The sequence below is a fragment of the Talpa occidentalis genome, unplaced genomic scaffold (assembly GCF_014898055.3).
Source record: "Talpa occidentalis isolate TD23 unplaced genomic scaffold, MPIMG_talOcc4v2.1 talOcc4.6, whole genome shotgun sequence".
NCBI lineage: Eukaryota > Metazoa > Chordata > Mammalia > Eulipotyphla > Talpidae > Talpa > Talpa occidentalis.
In genome coordinates this window covers 20,400,589-20,415,686 of record NW_023604972.1, presented here as the reverse complement: position 1 = coordinate 20,415,686, position 15,098 = coordinate 20,400,589, and the positions used below count along the sequence as shown (strand labels likewise).

At 43.3% G+C, this 15,098-nt stretch overlaps 1 protein-coding gene across 2 annotated transcripts in view; it reads right to left on the bottom strand.

Moving 5' to 3' along the window:
- Window positions 1–2,582: 2,582 nt before the first annotated feature.
- NWD2 (NACHT and WD repeat domain containing 2) overlaps window positions 2,583–15,098 on the bottom strand; it is a 117,125-nt gene continuing 104,609 nt past the window's right edge. For both annotated transcript variants that reach the window (XM_037530390.2, XM_054688357.1), the window contains 2 exons: window positions 11,790–12,379; window positions 2,583–8,798 (listed from right to left, as the gene is read on the bottom strand). In XM_037530390.2, coding sequence (XP_037386287.1) covers window positions 4,869–8,798; window positions 11,790–12,379 — 4,520 coding nt within the window. In that variant the 3' untranslated portion in view covers window positions 2,583–4,868. The remainder of the gene's footprint in view (window positions 8,799–11,789; window positions 12,380–15,098) is intronic.

Genomic DNA, 15,098 nt, shown 5'->3' with positions numbered 1-15,098 from the left:
TTAAAAAAAAAAAAATAAATGAAAAAGTACCATATTAGGCGTTTCAGCTACATATAGACTTCATGCATATAGAGTTACATATAGACTTCTCTAGGCTATATAGAAGTCTATATTCTGAAAAAGAGATAACTGGCTAGATTTTTTATCTTTAGTTTCGATTTCTCCATTGGATGCATTTTTCCAATAGTCTCCATGGATGTCTTAACTTTAAACTCTCCATGTCCAAATTTATTTTATTATCTCCTCTACTTTCATCTCCTAACCTAATCATTTCACATTTGTAACACTGCTATCTGCATCACCTACCTCTTAGTTAAGCCCTCCTCTTAGCTTTTTCACATCCATTGTTCTAAATCAAATTCTTCTTTCCATCTCAGGCTATTTATTGCATAGTCTCTACTGAGCTCCCAAATTCTGGTCTCTTCCAATTCGAATCCGTCTGACACTTGTACCACCTAAGTTATTCTAAAATACTATTCCAACCAGAGACAATTCCCATTCTCAAAAATTCTTTATTTCTCATTCATTACACAATAAAATCTAAAATGCCAAAATAGCATCTGAAGTCTTCGAAAATGTATTTCAGCTCTCCCTGTTTTTGCATAGATTCCTTCACCCAAAATCACTTTCTGATTTTCTAGCAATTGCATCCTAATATATCTTTCAAGCTTCACCTGTCACCTCCTCTTGGCCATCCTTTTTGATTCCCAAAGTTCATTGCTCCTCTGAGTGTATCACCAGCACTTGGTTTTCACTCCTATAACAGCCTCTTATCACAGTCTGTATTATGTCTAATTCAGTTATGCTTCCTTTAAATTGTTAGGATTCTGGAGGGCAGGAGCTGTGCCTGGCCGATTACCAAGTCATCGAGTGTAACGCATAATGCCTTGAACTTAGCAGGCATGCAGTATCAGTTGCGTTCTTGGCTGTAGGACAGAAGATAGTTAAAAAACAAACTGTATTTGTGAAATGCTTTTATGCAAATATGATAATCAGCTCCTTTACATTTTATCCAAGAACCAAAAGACAAGAGAATTTAACCTAAAGGATTTATTTTTTTTTTAACCTAAAGGATTTAGATTGGACTCCTCAGCATGGGTGATGGTTTGCAATGGGGGTAACTTTATACAGAAGTCAGTCTCAGTCACAGCAAGATGAAGGCAATAAACCCTCTAGATATTTTTTTCTTAACACCTTATTTTAAGTTTCTCTGAGAATGATGGTTTCAAGAGATACTAAAACCAGGGCCTCCCCGGTGGCGCAGCGGTTGAGCACTGGGTTGCGAAGCTGCCCGCGGCCTCTGCGGTGCTGGTTCGATCCCCGGCTGCTCCCCGGCCACCAGAGGAGGGTCCCACATGGCGCGCAGACCTCTCCTGCTGCCCGCTGCTGCCCTCAGCAGTGTACTTCGGTCCTTCTGCCTGCTCTGCTCCCCGCTCTGGCTCTGGTGAATTCTCTCACCCTCCCGTGCTTCTGACTGTACCCAGTGCATGTATAAACAAACAAATAAATGAATAAAATACATGCCTCTAAAAAAAAAAAAAAAAAAAAAAAAAAAAAAAAAAGAGATACTAAAACCAGATACAATGTTTTACCTGATTACTTCTTAGTTAAGCTCTCCATTGCTGTCTTGTTTATTTTTTTTTAATTTTTATTTTGATGTGTGCAGGGAGTCTTAGATTCAAGAGACAAGAAATGGTGGGAAAATGTACATGAAGAGGTTCCTTGGTTCTGCACTCTCACCTGGAGGGAATTTATGAGGACAATGCCTTGGTTAGCACTCCCCAACACCCACCCATCCCAGAGTACTATCCTTGTACTTATACATAGAATTGTTTCCCATCTGTTTTGCTGTTATGATGATAAAAGCCTAGAAGGTACAAGCTGTTTTATTTACCTATGTGTTGCTAGCAAAATATGTATTTGCTGGATGGATACGTCAACTGTTTCCTTATACCAGTGACTTTGAGTCTAGCCTGGTCTCTATTCTGCAAGTTAGACTGTATCTCATAAGTCATTATTGGTAAGTGCCTGTGGGATAATCAACACTGTAATTTTTATGTGCTTTGAGAAAGAAGAAAAAGATATTGATGGTGCATGCAATCCTACTCAGCTGTTCCTGGACCTTTGCTTCTAGCTTTCCTCATCTGTAAGTCTGAATAGTACCTAGCTCATAACATGTGGTGAGGATTCCATAAAGGTTGGAAAAGGGTGCCTCCTGGTGTACAGTAAGCACTCAGCAGCATCAAGAATTATTACAGGGCCTCCCTGGTGGCGGAGGCGGTTGAGCTCTGCGTTGTGAAGCTGTCTGCAGCCTCTGCAGCGAGGGTTCGATCCCAGCCGGCTGCCGGGGAGAATCCCACATGGCCAGGCAGACCTCTCCTGTCTCGCCCGCTGCTCCCCTCAGCAGTGTACTTAGGTCACTCTGCCTGTTCTGTTCCCCACTCTGTTTCTGGTGAAGCCTCTCACCCTCCCATGCATCTGGCCTGTACCCCAGTTCTTGTATAAAAATAAATAAATCTTTAAAAAAAAAGAATTATTACACCATCTGTCACAGTTCGGGAGGTGGGGGTGGTGGAAAGCAAACATCACACAAATCTAAGTAGTTTATCTTTTATTCATACAAACAATACATCCACAAGACTGTACATTGCTTTAAGACTGCATAATTGTCTAGTGTAACAACTCTGTAACAAAATTTAACTAAATGTAACATTTATGAAAATATAAATCTCTGATTGGGTAATTCTTCCCAACAATACAAAGTTTACATAAAAACATTCAATATGAGCTATCAGTTGCAAACAATTTAGGAAAAAAATCATTCAAGTCACTTGTTAAATTCTATTGGCTTTTACATAGAACATTCACACACTACATTTAATTCATCTAGGCATTTAATTCTTAGAAATGTGTGGCATGGAGATTCCACTGATAATGACAGGAATAAGAATGGGTTGCCTCTGAAGAGTTGACAAAGCATTGACTTGTACGATCAACTTTAGCTGATCTGTAGTGGCCTGGGCCAGGAGGAAGTTAGTGGAAAAGTCTTTCATCATGGAGTACAGTGTTTTTACATCTGAATTATATCTTTGAATGCTTCCATGTCAAACTGTATCTAAAGTATAATTAACATGGATTTCCTATGAGTGAGATCACTGTTTCTCCCATTAGCATCACCAATTCCAATTAAAAGGTTGTATTTTTTCTCACATTGCTCCTCCATGTCCCTACAAAGGCTATAGCAGATGCTATCACTACCTTTATTTTGTAATTTACAAAAACAATACACTGGGGAGGATAAAGATCTATCTATGGATTTGTGATGGGTTCATGGCAGAGCTGGACCAAAAGCAAATCATTTCCTTGTTCATTATTTTGCCTACTCAAGTCACGACTGCCACTTTCAAATAAAGCCAAACTAACCACTACTGACAACCTTTGGAGAGTTATCCAATGACTTGCCATATGGAGGATACAGAAGGAAGAAGATCACTTTTCTTTCTCAGGATGTAATTTTTTTTTTTAATAGGTGAAGTAGTTTTAAAAAAATGGTTACTACCATTTCATAGCTTCTGCTTTGAAACAGATAAGACCGTAAGAGGCTCCAAAGAGTCTTTAACCAGGAACTGTAACAGAGACAGAAGCATACGGACAGTGTATAGAAGTAAGAAAGTGATTACAAACGGGGACGGTAAAGAACCTTTGGACACCCTTAAGATTTATGGAATATTTTAGCACAAAGACAGGCATATTTAGTTTGTCCCAGAGTATTTGGTCAGCTATCTGCGTTTTGCACAGGAGAGGACAAATGAGAGTAAGGCAAATGTCATCAGTATTTCTTAGATGGCATCTCAAGAAAGCTTTCTTTCTATTAAGATTTACTGAAGGAATTTTGGAATAATTTATGCTTCCATACCACTGACTGAATAGCACAGACTTCTGTTAGTACAATGATGGAAATGAACAGGTGTTTTGACCAAAATTGTAATGCCCTTTCTGTAATTATTCTTTACACCAGCACAAATAGGCATTTTGGAAAGACATGAATAGATTATGGTTTTTTATTAAATGTGTTCTTTTGCAGCCCAGGAAATAGTGTAGAAATCATACGTTCTGTTATACAGAAAACCTTGCATGCAATTGTCACACTGGATGTTAATGAAGACTGACTGTGTGTTCAGTAGCCCTAAGATGGGGGTAGGTAGTCCTTGGCCCAGTCCAGTGCATGGCCTCACATTTCATGTCCTTTCTCTTGGGAAACCAGGAGGACATCTGGGCATTTTTGTCACATTATTATGCACCTTTAGACCTTCAATGTGCAGACTGGGTTTACACAGTTGTCAGGATTGTAAAATGTAAGAAGAGATTAAGGCTGTGTTTACTTATGGCCACACAATCATCTGAAGTCAAGCAGCTCTTTGTGTTCACAATTTCAATAGAATTAATTCCAGTCCAAACGGTCTGAACATAACTCTAGCCATGCTTCCCTGAACCAATGGGATGAGTTATGTTGCTTCTTCCCACACAGCTAATATTAAAACTATCCTTTTACTTCCAGGTGAAGTAACTACCTAAATACAGTTTCTAGAAATTCCCAGTCAAGACTTCATTACCAGATAAACTTCAACAAAAAGACCAAACTCAAAACTAGTTTCACATTTCTGTACATTTTATGAGCAAGCATGTCAATAATTAACATCAGAACTTCAACAGCTTTCCTGTCTTTTAAGAAATAGTTTATCATTTGGGATACAGATGTGTCTCTGTGTGTGTGTGTGTGTGTGTGCGCGCGCGCGCGCGTGCGCGTGTGCATATGTCCGTGTGTTTTCATTGAGCCCACAATGATGTTCAGGTGGATAAATATTTTGTCAATTGTCAGGGGCGTAGCTGTGGCTCCTGGACTCTAGGGCCGAGCACATTCGGTCATAGCAAGAATTGTGTTTCTTGGAGGGCGCAGCTTCACTGGGCTCAGTGGAGTCACTTACTGTGATAGGACTATCTCTTGCAAAGACCTCCGTGGACTCCCTCCATAAACAGTCTACAGACACCTTAAAATTATAACTACTGCACTTTGGCCTGGATGACTGTGTCGCATTGTTGAAAATTTGTCTGCTGTTTGAGGTGGCGATTTTAATTTTCAGTGCAGCATCTACACGGTCCACCACTGTGTATATCCCTATACTCCCATCATCAAAGCCCACAATGATGTTCAGGTGCCTCTGTGAGAGAGCCAGAAAAGTTGGTGTTTTATAAAGGGAACAAGCACCGATATTTTTGCCATCGGCCAGTCTCATGACAATTAAACTAGATGTGACTCCATTTTCATCCTCTTCTCCGTTCCGGAAGCAAATGTACACCAGGTAGCGACCATCTCGAGACAGCCTCTGCCGCCAGATGACCCCAGAGGCATGGACTACCCGTAATTTACCACTGTGTAAGTCCAGCACGTTGATATTTTCATCTCCCCTGGATATAATGCCAAGCTTTCCATTGGGAGAAATTTCAAAATCCTCTAGATTTTTCAAGAAGTTGCTTGGAAGCTGCACACGGCGACAGATGACTTCATCTGTCAGACTCCAGATATTCACTGTCTCAGCCGACGTGATAAACACGATGATGTCAGGACAGTCAGGGATCAGTTTGAAATTCACGATGGTGGTGCCATCTTCACAGCAAAATTTCTTGGTGATGCTTCCTGTCCAAAGGCTGACTGCCAGCACTTTGCTTTTGGTCATTCCCACCACGAAGGTATTTGCAGAGGTGATGAAGGCGTTCTGCAAAGTGGTCAGAATGTTGCAGACCCGGTGGCCGGTGGCCAGTCTCCAAACCCTGGAGGCATTTTCCTCACAGAGAGAGACCACAAACTGGTCGTTGTGTGTGATCAGCAGCTGAGATATTCTCTGCCCATTAATTCGGAAGAGGTTTTCACCGCTGTTGGTGTGCCAGACGTACTGGCTGCTTTTGTCATCTGATGTCACCATTATGTCTCCAGAGGATGTCAGCACACAGTGCTCGACTATCCCTTCATGCTTAAATACCGCTTCGATGAACCCACTGCTGAAGTTCCATTTATGAACGCAATCAGAGCCATCGAGGGAGTAAATGATTTCCCCTCTGGCGGGTAACACCAGACTCTGGATGGGTTTTCCAGTCTTATCTATGTTGGACATGGCTGTGATGATATCGATGTCCCAGATAGAAAGAACACCACTGGTTGATAAAGACAGGAGCATATTGTGGTGACTGGATCTCACCAACTTAACTATGGAACCTGAGATTTCCTGTAAACTTGCCATACATTGTCCTGTGTCCCGTCTCCAAAAAAACACGGCTGAGGTATTTTCCATGGTTGCAATGATGCAGTCTCCATTTTTGGACAGCACGGCAGATATAAAGCGTTCATTGTGCTTAGCTCTGAACTTTTCAGCCACCTTCCACAGCCCAGTGTCCAGGAGCTCGATGCCAAGGGCTTTACAGATCAGAATGGCACTTTGGTCCTCTGAAAGTTCAATGCTGACCACCTCACTGTCTTCTCTGCGGCAGTCGAAGTCATCCGTCAGCTGGGGGCTGGCTATGTCCTCGGTATTCCAAACAGAGAGACTTCCCTCACTGTCTACCATCACCATTTCTTGAGCTGTGTCCAAGATGAGAAGAAACTTCACAAACCCCCCTGAAAATTCGGATGTCACCGTACATATCTTTTCTCCACTCCCCAAGTGGAATATGGTGGTGGTGTTCAGGTACTGGCCACAGAAAGCATACGCGCCATCCAGAGAGCACTGGACACAGGTCACTTCATACCAGCAGTGGAACTGGTAAAGGGGCCAGCCGTACAGCAGGTCAATGACAGTGACGTCTTTGCTGGCTTCCAGCCAGGCCAGGGCGTGGTTGACAGACAGTGTAAACCCATTGATGTAGGTGGAGCTGCTTCCATGCTTGGTTCCTTTGATTTCCACTTCGGATAGGAGACAAGAATTGACATTGTCATAAATCAACAAGGTGTTATTTGTCGTAGCCACTACAAGATACTTTTCGTCACTGCTGAGTTTCATGCCCAGGATGACAGACTGGGCTGTGGTGATTTGCCTGAGTAGTTGACGGGTTTCCACATCCCATGTGCTGATGGAGCCGTTTTCTAAAGCAGTGAGAACAGTACTGGGGTTACAGGTGGGCAGAATCTCAGTGACGTGCAGGTGGCTAGATGACAAGGGAAGGCGCTCCGGGCTGTACGTGACGTCCATGGATGAATGTAATGGCACGATAGAGCAATATTTGGGCCCGTCTTTGTCACATTCTAAAAGAAGATGCCTCAGTTTGGGCAGCGAACTCACAACGGGCAGCAGTCTTTGCTGAAGCTCTGCCGAAAGAGAGCCAGGAAATTCAATGACCTTGTTTTTGATGCTGCGGAGGGTGCTCCCCAGGAACTTCAGCTCCTTCTCTTGCGAGTAGTTGTAAGCCAGCTCGATGTCTGAGATTACCTTGTCGAACTGGCCAATTTTGATCATGGTGTAAAGCCAGCTGAAGTTCATGATGATGCCATAAAGCAGGTCATCAGTTTTCCCACACCTGGTCAGGTGATGCAAGAGCTCAGACATTTTCCGATGATTGACGAAAAAGATATCAGGCTCCAGGGGATTACACTGGAATACCCAGGGCTGGTCTGGAGACTGCCTGTCAAAGGAAGCCTGTTCCATGAAATGCTTTTCTTCATCAAGCAAGCTTCTGTTCTCCAAGTCCAGACAGCCATTCAAGAAGGGGTCTTCAAGACAGAAAGCTTTCCTCCGACCACCCGACCAGACACCCAGAAAATAGTCTGCCAGGATGGTATGCATTTCACGCAGGGCTTTCTCATCCTGCAGATACAGCTTCTGGGCTATAAGATGCAGGTGTCTGTTGGCCCAAACCAGCAGCGTGACATTCTTCACATGTCTTTCTATTAAGTATCCACTGAGCCCCTCCTTGAGCCTTGCCATGTACAAATAAGGTACTCTCAGGGGGTTGCTGGGCCTGGCGTGCTCATGGAGCTCATTCATAACACTGTTGTCTAGGGCTAGCACGTCCTCCAGTTCCATTTCACTTAAGCCCATTTTGGCCATGGTGATGTAACCAAGAGCCCTGGACACCAGTTTCTGACCACACTTCTTCTCCAAGGACCAGAAGAGCTGCTCTATGCTTTCATGAACAGTGACACAGAGGGACGATTCATCCACGTCTTTGTGAGATCGCCAGTGTCTCACCTCCCTGAAGGTCAGGTTCACAAACATCGGTAGTGTGCACTTGGAGAATGCATTGTTTACATAAATCTGCTGGCCCGAGGTGACCTTCCTTTTGACCCGCAGCAGCTGGTGTTTGAGCACCTGGCTGCACATCTTCCTGTCCCGGGGAATCAACTCGATGTAGTTGTCTTCCTCATGGATAAGGCACCTGAGTTTCTGCAGGATTCCATATTTGTTGGGCAGTGTGGAGAGGACTATCCGAACGCAGCGGGGAAGGTGAGCCGGGAGCCACCAGAGCTTCCTGGCCTCATCGTTCTCTGAGAGTTGTTCCAGAGAGTCGAATATTATTACTAGAGGTCTCTGCAATGAAGACTCGTTCAAAAGGTTTATAAATAAGTCACGGAGGTCATGGATCTTCTTAGGGTAGCTCTGAACCAGACACCGGTAGTTAACTGCCAATTGTTCGCATACACTTAGAAGGAGGGTCCTGAGGTCAGTGCTCATGTCTGTGGTCCCTAGAAATCTCACCACGATGACGGGGTCTGATTCTGGCCCTGTGTCTTCCTGTAGCCAGCCATAAGCCTGAAACATAAAGGCTACATTTAGAATGGTAATCAATATTCACATGGTGGGATACAATAACGTTTCCTCTTCCAGAGTTAGGCTCCTGATAACCCTGACCATGTAGATAATGACCTGGAGCTAGGAAATGGAAGACCCCAGTCAAAGAGCTGTCATGAAGTTCACGCATTAAAATCTACAGGTAAGACCCTCAGCATCATCCTACTAAAGGTAATAAAGTTTTGGATACTATTTTTTGACCACCAGGTTGCTTATCCCACGTGACTGTCCCCCCAGGCATGCGAGGGATGTGGCATTGCAGCATTAACTGAGTCAAGTTCAACAACTCTACCCTCCGGCCATCTTGCCCCTTCTTCCTCCCCAAGGATAAAATCCTGAGCATGAGTGTGAAATTGCGCATGCGTTTTCTCATTTGATTTCAGTTCCCATGTGACCCTCACAGTGTTACTATCTTGCAAATTTGCAATAATTCTGTAGTTTGAAAGGTCACTTACAAATTGTTCAGAGACACACACATGTGCACACACTTATGTACACAGACACTTTTCATTTCGATGCAATGTGGCTCCTAAATGTAAGCCTGCTATTTCATCTGGTGCTCAACTAAGGGAAGAGTTGTATCTTCTAACACAAGTAGAAATAGCAGCGGCTGGACTTGGCACATTAAGTAGCGCTAAGCTGGCTTTTCCAAGGACTTACTAAGGGTAAGTTTGATGTGCCTGACTTTTTGACAGTGAGCTTACTTTGGGACTTAATCCCCACATAAGGTGCAACACAGCTTGCACCTATGCTTGTCTTCAGGATGACCAGCATGTGACAGATTAATTGTTCCTGAAGTTGAAGAAAGCTGTTAGTAAGACAATAATCAAAAGAAGAATAACACAGAGATTCTGCGGTAACACTGGCTAATATAGCCATTATACTTTGATATCAAGTATGACAGGAGATTAAATGTGGAACTAGTTTAGTTCAACTTAGACAGAGGTGTGAGGACAAAGGACCTAACAGGACAGAGTGAGTTTCCATCATGCAGAAGACAATCATGCAGGAATTGAAAGGAAGTTGTGAAAACCAGTTTTGCTACTTTTAGTGGACAACCCACCTTTTTCCTAGTAAAGAGATTCCAGAGACCAAGAAAAAAGTTGGAGATTAGGGTATGTGTCTGTCACCACCCTGCTCCCCAATGGCAGGGCTGAAAGATACCTTCCCCTCACTGCTAGCCCAGGGAAAGGATGACAATGGAGCACTTACAAGGTGTCCCTAAGGGCTCAGGGCACAAGGCCATCTGGTGTCTGGTGACATCTGAGAAATATGGAAGTAGAGTGAGGCTGGTTACTTCTCTGATGGAGGAGTGATGAAGACCTATATTCCAGAACTGGTTAAAACAGCATGCCTAGAGTTTCTCATGGAAAATACCCCCCCCCCCGCCCCCTTGTAATCCTCCGCCCAAACCTGAGTGTATTCTGTGTACCAGAGGCAGAAAGCAGACAAGAGTGAGCTGACAAGGGTCTTTGTATTGTTTCCCCAGGTCCTGTCTGGGAGTTTGCAAGGCTGTGAAGAGGATTTTGGCAGAAAGATCCTAGCAGTGTGTTGCAGGATGTCTAGGAGCTAAGGATGTGCCAGCTAGAAAAGAGATGCGCCCCTGTGTCTAGGGAACTGTAGCAGAGAGGAGCTCATCAAGGACAGGCAGGATGCAAGAGGAAAAGGACCTTTAGGAAACCATGAAAAGGTCTCAGAAGAGACAGGAGGCAACTTAAAATACCTGCCCAAGGCTGCAGAGTGCAGATCCCAGCTCAGAACAGTACTGATCATGTCAGAACTTTCTGGCCATCTCATCTTCCTACATCCCTTAAACGGCAACTCTGCAGGGGTCATGCATGTGGTTGGGGATGGGGGTGGCGGGAAGAAGAGCAATGTGAAATGAAGAAAAAAAAGGAGAAGATGTGGCCATCCTTATTTCCCACGGTAGTGCCTTGCTTACGGTAGCTCCCGTCTGGGGGAAAGAAATGTGGGGGCCTCCCCGGTGGCGCAGCGGTTGAGCGCTGGGTTGCGAACCTGCCCGCGGCCTCTGCGGCACCGGTTCGATCCCCGGCTGCTCCCCAGCCACCGGAGGAGGGTCCCACATGGCGCGCAGACCTCTCCTGCCGCCCGCTGCTCCCCTCAGCAGTGTACTTCGGTCCTTCTGCCTGCTCTGTGTTCTCCGCTCTGGCTCTGGTGAATTCTCTCACCCTCCCGCGCTTCTGACTGTACCCAGTGCATGTATAAACAAAAACAAAGAAAGAAAGAAAGAAAGAAAACATGCCTCTATATATAAAAAAAAAAAAAAAAAAAAAAAAAAGAAATGTGGACTGAAGTTTAATTGTCATCTTTAGACTCAACACCTTCATTGTGGAAATGAGACTGATTTAGTGTCCAGAAGTGGTTGGAGGGTCTGTCTTTGCTAAGAAGGGTAAGTTGTGAGATCTTCACTAGCTTCCATCCAAATGGGAACTAGGGGGCCTCCCTGGTGGTGCAAGGAGTTAAGCACAGCACTGTGAAGCTGTTCGCAGCCTCTGCAGCACAAGTTTGACCCACATGGTGCAGCAGACCTCTCCTGTCTAGCCCACTGCTCCCCTCAGCAGTGTATTTCAGTAGATCTGCCTGTTCTGTTCCCCACTGTGTCTCTAGTGACTCCTCTCACCCCCCACACCTGTGGCCTGTACCCCAGTTCTTGTATGCATAAATAAATAAATCTTTAAAAAAGGGAACTAGTTCCACAACATGACTTTGAACAGAGAAAATTAAGTCCTTCTATAACTGCACCCCATGTGTCTTATTCTTTCAATATCACTGTTGTCTCAGCCAAAGGGAAACACTAAAATATCCATTCCAAAAAGTCTAATTATAATTCAAAGAGTAAACACAGAAAATGGAAATGAATTTGATCAACTTATCTTTTCCCTAAAGTAAAAGTTTTTACAAATACATGTAAGAAAAAGAAAAGACTGTTACCTTCTTTGCTACTTCAGCAAGCAAAAGGGTCTTCCCAGTGCATGGTCCACCATATATAACAAGAGGGTTGATGTGTCCAGTTTTGCTCGGAAGAATGTATTTATGCACTATGTTTAGAGATTCGCATTTGTACTCATAGAAGGAAGCATATGTTTTACATAATGACGAATGCTGAAGGATCTCGTCGTAGAGTGTATCAGTTTCAGTGTCAAAATTCTGCTGTACTGTTGCCTGAATTATATCAATCATGTCCTCATAAAACTGTTTACCGAGTCCTTCTATGTAATGATTTTCTATTTCTTGGGAATAGCCCAATTTCATGTCACAATGAGTAACTGATGTGTATACTCTCAGATTAGATGAAGCAACAATAGTAGGAATAAATTCATCCCTGAGTTTTATCAGCTTCTCTTGGGCTTCTGGGTCCCGAATAATCCTCGGTTCTGTTCCGGTTATATCCATGTATTTTCCCATCTCTGGGATTTTCACAAATCGCTCAATGTTAGCAATTTTCCGAATGTAGCACACACACTTCTTTAGGAATGCTGGAGTCTGTTTTCCTAGAGCGAAGTCAAACTCATCCTCTATAGCTGAAAGAAGACACGACAAAAAGGTTTACTACCTAGAACAAAGAAGCAATGTACCCACACTCCCAGGCCTTCACGCTCAGTTACTTGTGGTAGATTGTTTTGCTGATAGTATGTAAAAAGTTGTCCATAGAATAATTTCTTAGCTTCTTCATTTCCTCTTTGTATTTTCCTAAGCAACCTTGAACCCAGAACAATGAGTTTTAAGTAAATTACCTCATTTCCTCCCCACTCAGACCCCAGAGGCTGAGCATAAGCATAATAAAGAAAGCAGGGGGCCTCCCCGGTGGCGCAGCGGTAGAGCGCTGGGTTGCGAAGCTGCCTGCAGCCTCTGCGGCGCCGGTTCGATTCCCGGCTGCTCCCCGGCCACCGGAGGAGGGTCCCACATGGTGCGCAGACCTCTCCTGCCACCCGCTGCTCCCCTCAGCAGTGTACTTCGGTCTTTCTGCCTGTTCTGCTCCCCGCTCTGGCTCTGGTGAATTCTCTCACCCTCCCGCGCTTCTGACTGTACCCAGTGCATGTATAAACAAAAACAAATGAACAAAAAAAAAAAAACAAATAAATAAATAAATAAAAAAACATGCCTCTAAAAAAAAAAAAAAAAAAAAAAAAAACTTGCAAAAAAAAAAAAAAAAAAAAAAGAAAGCAGGGCCTCCCTGATGGCACAAGGGTTTAAGTTGTAGTGCTATGAAGCTATCCGCAGTCACTGCAGCAGGAGTTGATCTCCGGGCCAGGGAGCTAACCCACATGGCACAGCAGACCTCTCCTGTCTCGCCCGCTGCTCCCCTCAGCAGTGTATTTCAGTCAGTCTGCCTGTTCTGTTCCCCACTCTGTCTCTGGTGAATCCTCTCACCCTCCCCTCCCCACTCCTCTGGCCTGCACCCCAGCTCTTGTATGCATAAATAAAAAATAAAAATAAATCTTTTAAAAAAGAAGCAAGCAAACTGAGTTTACAATGATTCTATAAGTGTCTGCTTAGATTCCCTGTGAGACTCCAATAGTTCTGAGAGTGACAGTGAGTGATGAGCAGGCCCAGTCAGGGCCAGGAGAGAATGAGGAGGGAGAAGGAGACATCTACTTTGTTTTTTCCTTGTCAGTCCTTTACCATGTGACTCCTTTACCATGGGACTTCCAATACATGGAAATGCAAATATAAAATCATTTTTAAAATAAAACATACTCATGGTGAGATTATTGAGCAATCTGAGTTATCCATTCACTGTTAAATTCCATTCTACCATAAGAACAGACACAGAAAAATTACTTAGTAACTTGATGTCTTCAAAGATAAGCTGGAATATGGCTTACGATACATATGCTGATACACAAGAAGACATGTACATGAATTGAGGCTCTGTAAGAACATGTATGACTGGATCAACAGTTAAAAAATATGGCTGGTACATGATTTTAGGGAAGAAAAATAAAAATAAAGAACATCTGGTGAATTCTCTCACCCTCCCGCGCTTCTGACTGTACCCAGTGCTTGTATAAACAAAACAAACAAACAAACCAGCAAACAAATAAATAAAGCATGCCTCTAAAAAAAAAAAAAAAAAAAAAAAAGAAAAAGAAAAATAAAGAACAAAGCAATTTTTAGGGCAAGCAGTCTTTTGAAAGTGATTGTTCCACATATTTTTCTTCCCTACCTGTGGTCCTTCATTTAGTTATTAAAAATGTTAAAAAAATATTTGATTACTTTTACCCTGAAATGTTTGCCCCTGGAAACTATAACTGACATACTCCTTCAAGGTATATGGCTTTTTCTGCAACTTCTAAAATAAAGCCTTCTTTCTAGAGTTGAGAAAGGGCAGCAAAAAAGTCTCTGCCACTAGCTGGGGTGATTTTTATTTTCAGGTTAAATTAGATCCTACCAGCATCAACAAATGTTGGCGAGGATGTGGAGAAAAAGGAACTCTCCTGCACTGCTGGTGGGAGTGCAAACTGGTCCAACCACTATGGAGAGCTGTGTGGAGATTTCTGGACCTACTAAACATAGAGCTTCCATAGGATCCAGCAATTCCACTCCTAGGAATTTACCCAAAGGACACAGAAACATAAATTCCAAAGAACACCTGCACCCCTGTTTATAGCAGCACTGTTTACAATAGCTAAGCTTTGGAAACAGCCCAAATGCCCAAAAATAGATGACTGGATCAAGAAGATGTGGTACATATATACCATGGAATATTACTCAGCATTCAAAAAAGATAAACACATGCAGTTTGCAGCAACATGGATGGCGCTGGAAGGGATCATGCTCAGCGAAATAAGCCAGAAAGAAAAAGAAAAATACCGGATGGTCTCACTCATAGCAGGAATCTAGAAAACTTAAATAAGGGACCAGGAAAATGAATTAACTATAAGAAAGTGAAAATCAAAATCAACAAACACCTATGAACCAGAGACACTCTATGGGTGGTGGTGGTGGGGGAGGAGAGGGATTGGGGTCAAAATAAGGGGATTGCAATTGTATGGGGAATATAAAAATAAAATTTATTTTAAAAAATAAATTAGATCCTACCACTCCCTTTATTTTTATTTGAAAATTCCAACGGCTTCCCATCTTACCCGGAATAAGACATAAGGTTGCTATGGGTCTGTGTCTGCCTTCGGACCTCAGCTCTCCCCCCGTGGGGCTGGCTACCTTCTTCCTGTTCCCCGGGATAGGCACAGAGCAGGTGCTCCGTACATTTTTGTGGAGTAAGTGAGTAGATGTGTG